Below are 9,488 nucleotides of genomic sequence, written 5' to 3' on the forward strand. Positions count from 1 at the left end.
TCGTATTTCATAGTAAATGTGAACTAAATGAGAAAACGAGAAGTCCGGAAATACATGTCACAAGATATGTACATTATCTCCCAATTTACAATTTAGTAGTCCCTAGTCCCTACACCACCTTGTGATGTCTCAAAATCACAAAACCCTACTAGGCTACTATATCAACCTTGCCTGTAATGCCATGTAATCGCTTTCATTAGCATGAGCACGAGCACATTAAGCCTCGTGCCACCACCACTCATCGTATACATCTTAATCCCTCAACAAACAGCAACTAGAATTAATAGAGTAGCTGAGTGGGGTGATGCTGAGAAACAAATTGACCCAAGATTGACGTTTATTTCACTAAATCATTAACTGAATTTGTATTTCAACTCGGACATTGCATTTAATTCATAACTCGTATGACATGCATTATTAGGAAAAAAAAATCTTGCTTGTTTGATCCTTTGTCCTATTGTGTATTGTTCTATAAAGTTGATTGATGGGTTTCGGGTCATATACTCAGAGAGAGCGAGAGAAACAAAGTTGTACTGTTGTGGACTTGTGGGTTCGGATATTTTCGAATTACTACGGTGTACTCCGTATGTATTATTGGTTGGAACTTGGAATGCATCAAGTCAAACTATCTATCAAGTTAATTGAGCTTTAGCTTCTTATTATCACCTGTAGCGGTTCTATATTTAATTACTCCCTCCGTCCCCTTCTGATAATTCCTTATGGGCATTTTTCATCTGTTCTAAAAAAGTTCAAATTATATTTTGTAATCGTATCTATTCAAATAAAACAATTATAACCGTTACAAACTTAACAGTACTCGTAATATTACACGTGGTCCAACGCTCTAAACCCATGCTATATGTGGAGTCACGCTCCTCAGCTAAAGGAGAAAAAAAAAATCAACATTTGGTGGTCATTGGAAGTATCAAGAACATGAGCAGGTACAGCAGGGGTGAGGAGCCAATATCAAACAAAAAACAGAGGAATGAATCCCCAAATAATTTGCTATCATTTATCCATGCCCATAACGCCAGACTTTTGCCAGCCAAAGCCAAAGGTCACAACGCTCTTCTTAATTTCTATATGCTCTTCATTTATGAGCTTTAATATTCACAGAATCACAGGATACATTATACATATTTAGCAACACTTCAAGCACAGACTAGCATTTATCTTCTCTGATGTTTTTTCATGAAATCTTACTAGTACATTTTAAAGCTTCGTATCTATTTTTAGTAATTTAGTTTGAGGGAGATTTTCTTTTTATTTTTAGAAGAATGATTATACTGAACCGAAACCTCTCACAAACCTTCATCCCCAAAGAGCACCTAGTGAGGTTTAGTACCATAATCTCTAAGTCACTTAGCCAAACCTTTACCATTAAACCAAGTGTTACTTGATGGGGGTCATTATAGATAGACATGCCTACCAATTCTTTGTCTATTTCAAGCTAGTTCTTGTACAAAAAACTAGTTTAGAGGGGGGTATGTCCAATAATAAAGACCCAATCCATCTTCACTTTAATTTTGTTAAGAGTTAAAAAGTATCATTTAGTCAAAGGTGAAATTTGTTTGATTGCATCGAGATCACTTTCTGAAGATTATACTCCATATAACTGATAAAGATACGAAAATCAGTTCACACGACATAAAATTGCTCACGCCTTATTTTTCTTTATTGTCATTAAATTATACATTTCCTGTAACAGAACAAGAGTGGAGGTTTACTCCACAGATGTAACTGGTGTTTATTTGCTAAGACAAAAAAATCAGGGACTGCGGTAGACAAAACTAAACTTGGCTGTGCAAAGATGAACAGGCAGCAATGGACAATCTAAAACTTAAAGATGGCAGCACCACTAGATGGCTTTGAGGCAAAAACATAGAGACCAAGGTCATTGTTACCGATCACCCCCTTGTCAATCCTCGATTGGTAGAAGTGCTCCTGATAGAGACACACAAAATGGGTCAGATAATTCTTCTTATATTCGGGTTGCACACTTCAAAACTCTATTAAAACCTGAGGTGTTTAGTTGAACTTACTTTCAAATCAAGGATAAAATGTGGCACTGTACTTTCCTTTACCAAAGAAACTGTGCAGCCACCCCATCCGGCACCTGTAAGCCTTGAACCAAGAGCACCTTTGTCGCGAGCAACTTTCACAAGTTCTTCTAACTCAGGACAGCTATATTACAAGTCACCCATTCACCACCAAGAAACAAAATCTCAGTTAATCAAGAAGCGCCAAAGAAAAAGTGATATGATAAAGTATGTTCCAATTTCTAACATCTGCATTACATACATTCCACCCTGTCTGCAACTAGTAAGCAAAGGATCCTACATATACTGCCACGCTACATAAAGAAACTGGAGGGTGAAGGGCATTACATTCCACTCCTCCAGCAGTAGAAATGAAAAGGACCTATATATTGCTATAGGAAAAACTGAAGGCGAAATAAACACCCAAGCGCAAATCAAGTGGCCAGTAACAGCAGACAAATCCAACCGATTAACCACCAGAGCTCCACTTTGAAGCACAATTGCTGTCAAAACATCGAAATGGCCAAGGGAATTACTCATTCCAATTGCCTTAAGCAGTCAAAGTTGCAATTCAGGCATGTGTATCTTGTTTGTAAAGCACAGAACGGTGGATAGCCCCCCATCGGCCCCATGTAAGATGGACCTATATGATCAGTATTCCTCATGCCCTGCCACTCCCTTACTCTAACCCTTAGACCATTTAAAATTAACAGTACAATTAATGTGTTCTAATGATCAACTTAAGTGTAGCAGGACTGCAGGAGACCACGAGCAAGTGATATAACATTATGCTATAGTTAGTGACAATACAGGTTTTGCTACAATTCTCCTTCATTCCTCACAAATCTCATCATATTCAGGACACTCACAAGTCCCGAAAAATATTGCTTAAATTCATAAATAAAAGTTAAAGCACTCAAACACTCTCAGGTCGACCTAAAACAGCCAGACACATGTAGTTTCGTACACAGGAAGACTTCATCAAATAATTAAATTGAACTCAAATTAGCATCACTAGTGGTTAATGCCTCTATACCTGCATTCATAGAGAACACTGCAGCTATAATGACTCTCATTCATAAGGTCACCAAGCTTCTTAAGCATATCCTCCTCACTGCAAAGACAAGTTGTAGAATATAAGTATACAAAAGACTATTTATACACGGTACGTAAAATTTTAATCTCAGCTACTACAGATAATTGTCAAATATTTGTTTCAAACTACTGGGTACAACAGCTATGTGACTCTCCATGTGTTTAGTCAATAACTCACTGCATATGACAGTCTCCAGCAGAATGAAAGGATAATAGGGTCCAGCATGATATTTAAAAGATACACGACAGGGGAAAAGGATCCAAATGCTCAGCCAAAAGCTAAATTTCAACTTACCTCAAATCTGAGGACACTGTATCCTTGAAAGCATGTACCCTCTTGGCTTCAGAATACACATGAGCAGCCCTCTGGAGAAAGATGATTTGGCATTAGGCATAATTTAGGGAAAAAAATAACTAATTTTCTACCACAGTGGTGACTGGTGTGCAAGCATACAACACAGCAGATGGATCAAAGAATCATAAAATAATCCATCAGTGAAACACTCTAGCCTTAACATCAATGTAAAGTTTATCTAAAACCATCTGGGAAAAAAAAAAAAAAAAAATATCAGAGAAATAGCAAAAGAAAAATTCACAATTTAGAAATATTACCATGATGACTTGAAAAAGATCCGAGGAGGAAAAAAAAAGGGGGTGGGGGAAGGGAAAGAGAAGAGAGTGTTCCAAGAACAACTAATGAAAAAAAAAAAGCAGCAGGGACATAAAGATAAAAAAATTCCACTCTTTCATTATAAATTGGCAGCTAGAGCAGATTGCACAATACAATACAATTGCAGTGTATATAGTGGATGAGATATAAAGTATCAAATTTCCAAATTGAGAAGACACCCTTGATGAAAATTGAAACATTTTGAAAAAGGAAAAGAAGTGTACTAAATAGTGACATTGTCAAACACCTATTCCCAGAGTCTGATAACATGCAGCAACTACAGAGTTGCATCTTTATATGTTTTTGAGTGCATAACAACCAGCTATATACAAATTAGGATCTACAATAGCCAAAGATAAAATCAACATATGTCTGGTAACTATGACACAATCAGGATTCATGAAAGCAAACATAGTTGCAAGGGTCTAAATTAAATTAACAATCACCAGACATAGTGTTGGGCCGTAGTATTATACCTGATGCAGCTTATAGTGTTGGGCTGCCTTCAAAACATCCAAAGAAGTTGGGGAGTCGCTAAAGATTGATTGCAGACTCTCATTAGTAATCTTCTCAATGTCTTCAGCAGTATATGGTTCCTCTTTAAGATTCTCCTGGAAAAACAGGGAAGGTTTGCATCGTCAAACTAGTGGTAAAAAAGGATTGATTACGCCTAGTCAAATTTCAGAATTAACTAAACAGTTGGTGATTGATAGTGCAGCACAATATGAGCACTTTGTTAAATAATATTATCGTATAACGTGACACCAACTTTTCCCTAAATAAAATTCTCTCCACACCCAACACATTCTAATTAAAGGTTACATAGCATAATCCATTACTCGGTTCCTAAAATAACAGAAAACAGCTAAACCGTGGATGATGCTATAGGTACAAAGAGACAACTACTATTAATAAGGTATGCAGGGGTACCTGGACAGCTAGTACAGGATCAGTGGAGCCACGAGTGCCAGCGAAGGACATACAGAGGCCCTCAACATCAGAAAGTGTTTTGACATTGTATGCTGCCTCTTTTGGGTTCATTCCAAGCTTAATACCCAACACAATCTGCAGAAGTCAAACAAGCAAACTTTAACGCAAAACTCAAACATCAACAGTATTGCATCAAACACTCATATAGTCATATCAACCCTAAATTTTTAATCAATAAGCTGCTTAACACATTCTTTAATAATCTTCAGCTTAGTCGGCAGCAAAATAATCGGAAGAAAAACAATGTCACAAATTTTGATTTTCTCCTGTCTCATCATAACTGCCTAATAGAACTTAGAACTCATGTAGAATGAATGATTTTGTAACCATCAAAATTTTTATTCAAAGCGTTAAGACAAGTTGAATATAAACTCACTGCAGCAAGTCTGCATTCAACCACACGATTGTTGTAATTTGTGGCAGCAGTGACAGCTTTCTGAGACTCTGCCAATGAATGTGCTATAACAAATGATCCCCCAGCTGGAAGTTTTACGTCAGTTGCACGAATAGGATTGAAATCTATCAACTCCGCGAATCCAGTCTGGGCCATGACAGAAATTGCCTAGCAAAAACAAGCTTAAATCAATTGATAAATAGAATAATCTCAACATTGATGGATCTAAAGCCTTGAATGAGCAATCAGATGCCAAACCAGGTCAAAGAAGTTAGGTGGGGTCTTTTCATATTATGCAGTAATATTTTTTATAGGGAGCTCTTTATAGATCCAAAAATGAGCAATCAGATGCCAAACCAGGTCAAGAGCATATTGATCTAAAGCCTTGAATCAGTATGGAACCCTAATAGTTGAGTATCAAGAGAAGTTCAGGTAAACGCCTGGAACGATACTAGAGTTGAGAAGAAAACAGAGAATGTGAACTGTAGTATAGTTTAGACAGAGACATAAAAATCTATGAAAGCAATGAGCGGGTAAGATTATAGTATATAATTTCCAACATGAAGAAAATACGAAAGTATATTTGTAAGTCTTGAGCCTACAAAGTTCAACATTTGAATATTAGGAGTAGCTATTTAGCAAGAAGTGGTCTCAAAAACTTCTAAAGACAAGATAACTCCACAGAAAAATAATTCAACAACATTGACAAACTGCATGTAGTTTGTGAATATTTCAGTAGATATTCGTTGTACTCCAAAACTTATTGTTCCCAGTAAAGTCTTTCATTTTACTCAAAATCCTTTAAATATATAACAATATGCTGTCTAACCTGATCCATTCCACCAGACTGTGTCCCTATGTGCCGCTCACATTCACAAGTGAGTTGTGCAATTTCTTTCTGCAAAAAAGGGAATGAAATTTGAAAAAAGAAATTATATTAGAAAATTAAAATCTAGATTGCAACCAAGACATATATAGACAGTAAACTACACATGACTATAGTATATAAGCTGTTACTGTACAGTCTGTTACAGCCTTTTGTTCCATCCGATATAAATTGTGCAAGACCAGTCCAATATATAATGCTTTCATCATGCAGAAGCAAGTTCAAGTAGCATAACAGAATTTTATATTCGAAAGTAAAGTTGTAGGTCATGTTGTTGTTAGACCATCTCCAATGGTAAGACTTGAGAGAGTTTCTTAAGAGAGATTTTTTTGCGAAGGATACCAATAAGTTGGTATCTAAACTTAGCAACTCTAAATAAAAGTTGCTAAGTTTAGATACTCAACTTTGAGTCTTATTTGACAAAAAGTTTGGGCTCCCTTATCAATATATAATATATTTTGTAATTTATTTAGGTGTTTTTTTTTTGTTTTTTTTTTTTGAAAAAACTTACAATATGAATTTGGTGGGCCATAAATTGAAAGTGATGTTAGCATATTTTAGAGCGTCTCACCATTGGGAAATTAGCAAAAAACAACTCATTTTGTATGGTCTTAAAAGCTTTTCCCAAATCAGTAACAATTAATAAAATAATAGCAGTGTTATAAGATAGGCCTTAAAGTGATCTCAGAGAGCTCTAAGACATAGATACAGTCTGACTTGAGAAGATGATAGCCCTTAAAATTTCCACTCAATAGATCATCCATATGGAAAGAAAAGCAATCTGTCCTCTTGGGAGTCTTGGATCATTTCAAGCAAGTTTGTGATAAATTAATTTCCGAAGCTTAGAACAGTATTAGAAAATGCAATTATTTTCTTCCAATTAATGAAATGGATTTTGGAAAGCAACTGAGGTGAAAATCAGCGAGCAGTAGAATTAACTACTACAAAGAGCTATAAATACCTTAGGGAAGTTAACCCCAAAAGCAGCCATTATAGCAATTGTAGAAGAGCAAACAAAAGCTGCCGAACTTGACAATCCAGAACCTAAGTGAAAAAGGAATCGCAAATACAATTCAGAATGAGCACTGCCCTAATCAGATCATTATAAAAATAGTTTTTCTTTCCCATGCTAATCAGAACAATTGTGACAATATTAGTGAAAAAGAAAGAAAGAAAGAAAATATACCAGTTGGCACTGTTCCATCTACAAGGATATCCAGGCCTACAGGTTCACCAACATTTACACCTTTTGATTTGGCATATTCATGGTAGCCTTTATATCTGCATATATTACAAAAAAGTCTAATAATAAAAAAATTATAGCAGCATAAACTTTGGAAGACTAAAAATCCGTTCTGAGCTGATTGATTGATTAAAAAATAAAATGAAAATGCATCAGCAGTTAGCAATATAATCTAAAAAAAAAAAAAAAAAAAACTACGATTCTTACCCACAGATGAAATAATGACCCCATTTGAGATTCTTCAAGTCAAGTTCCTGCTTAACATAATAGATTAAAATTAATTATAACATCTGCGACTTGTACCAAGAACAATATTCTGGTCATAGCAGTAAACTATAGGAAAACAAGTTATAACAGAAACAGAGTTAATCAAACATCTCAGCTTAATATTGTGTCCTGAAATAACTTAATATGAGTATGCACAATTGCTAGTCATGTGTCCATAATAGTCTTCTGTTCGAGAATAAAAGACACATTGTCCCAACCCCAAGTAACCTATCTATAATTATACCCCTCTCCATTACTCCATCTAAATAGAATTATGCTAAGGGAGTACTGTATTCCCTCATAAATTATCCAGTACACATTGAATATTTATTATCATCAAGATTAAAATAAAAACGAGAGATGATTAAAATAAACCTGATTGGGATCAGCAGGATAAGTACACATTGAATATTTATTATCATCGAGATTCGCAATTCGAAGCACTTTCTCCTCATCTTCGGCCCTCCTTCGAATCGCAACTATTGTATCTTGTCTAATCGCCATCGGCAACACCGAATACCCCTCATAATCTATGTGCTCTCCGATCAAATTAACTCTCCCTAATCCCCAAAAAAACCAATCAAATTAGCATAAGTTAAGGAGAGAGAAAATTGAAAAAATATAAAATTATAAAACCTGGAGATCGCGCGAAGATTTCAGGAGGATGAGAGAACAATTGTTGGAATTTTGATTTCATTTTGTCAAAACGAAGCCTTGCTTCTTCGAGAAGCGAACCATCGCCATAAACGGGTTCTAGAGAGGTATAGATTGGTACTGGTTCATCTTCGTGCTTCGCCATTGTTTTTGAATTGACTGTTGAGAAAGAGGAAGAGGAATAATTTGGTAAATAACTCACAGAAAATTAATTGTAATTAATAAAAGTATAAAACCCTGTCATGTGACTCACCTAATAATTTTATTACGTGTTTGGTTTGAGGGATAGAAATAAGAAGGATAAGGAAGGAGGATAAAGATAGGGAATTGATAGGTGGGACAAAGAAAATAATCTTTATTCCATGTTTGATAACTGATAAATATGAGAAATAAATCACGGATAAGTAGTAAAATTATAAAAATATCTTTACTCATTTCTGACCTTTCTCTTATCCTTTTAATTTCATTAAGGGGTAATTTGGTATTTTTTAGCCTATTTTTTTATCCCTTCCCCTTATACCACCCCTTAGTTATAGAAATGAGGGATAAGGGAGTGTTTTAATCCCTGTCCTCAACCTCTTTTAATCCCCATCCCTCTAAACAAACATATTTATAGTGTTACTCTCTATATTTATAGTAACAAATACGGAGTAAGTATTTTATTTTATTTTTTTTGGGAAAACACGCGGTATCACCTTTATTAAGAATTAATAGACAACTTGTCCATTAGTACATACGACGAAACAAAGTGATGGCAATAACATGTAGCCAAGAAATAAAATCAAAATTTGAGATAAGGTAGAGCACATCATCGATGATAGTATTTAAGTCACTCAAGAAAATAGAGCACATCTAATTTTGTATATAATTTGAAAAGTTTACATGGTCAAGTATTTAACACCATGTAAACTTTTCAAATTCTATACAAAACCAAATCATCATAAATTTATCTTAGTTCTACTAATTAAAACGAATCCTTGGTTTTTCGAGAAGTGAGCCATCGCCATAAACGGGTTCTAGAGAGGTGTAAATTGGTATCGGTTCATTTTCGTGCTTCGCCATTATTTTTGAATTCATTCACCGGAAAACTGTAGAAAAAGATAGGTCTGACTCTTGAGAAAGAGGAGGATGATTAATCTGGTAAATAAGTCACAAAAAATTAAGTATAATTTATAAAACCCTCAATGGGATTCAGCTAATAATTTTATCGGTTTATCCACTTTAGTGTTACTCCCTATCGGTTTATAGCT

The 9,488-nt window shown here is 35.1% G+C and overlaps 1 protein-coding gene across 1 annotated transcript; it reads right to left on the minus strand.

Annotated features, from left to right (window-relative positions):
* Positions 1-1,637: 1,637 nt before the first annotated feature.
* Positions 1,638-8,441, minus strand: LOC145631383 (galactokinase-like). Its single transcript, XM_081683455.1, has 13 exons — positions 8,221-8,441; positions 7,960-8,144; positions 7,525-7,571; positions 7,261-7,355; positions 7,036-7,118; positions 6,018-6,086; positions 5,171-5,356; positions 4,735-4,869; positions 4,281-4,415; positions 3,430-3,500; positions 3,076-3,153; positions 2,043-2,184; positions 1,638-1,944 (listed from the first exon to the last, which is right to left on the minus strand). Exons 1-13 carry the CDS (start codon positions 8,381-8,383, stop codon positions 1,834-1,836), a joined length of 1,500 nt encoding a protein of 499 aa, XP_081539581.1. The 5' UTR covers positions 8,384-8,441; the 3' UTR covers positions 1,638-1,833.
* Between the last annotated feature and the right edge of the window lie 1,047 nt (positions 8,442-9,488).

Source organism: Chenopodium album, chromosome 5 (assembly GCF_948465745.1).
Source record: "Chenopodium album chromosome 5, dcCheAlbu1.1, whole genome shotgun sequence".
Classification (NCBI taxonomy): domain Eukaryota; kingdom Viridiplantae; phylum Streptophyta; class Magnoliopsida; order Caryophyllales; family Amaranthaceae; genus Chenopodium; species Chenopodium album.

Excerpts from the sequence above, each read along its gene's own strand:
- LOC145631383 (XM_081683455.1), bottom strand. The coding sequence starts at position 8,383 with ATGGCGAAGCACGAAGATGAACCAGTACCAATCTATACCTCTCTAGAA. Across the intron at positions 4,416-4,734 it reads ATCCTGTACTAGCTGTCCAG|GAGAATCTTAAAGAGGAACC; the intron begins GTACCCCTGCAT and ends CTGTTTTTCCAG. Across the intron at positions 3,154-3,429 it reads ACAGTGTCCTCAGATTTGAG|TGAGGAGGATATGCTTAAGA; the intron begins GTAAGTTGAAAT and ends TTGTCTTTGCAG.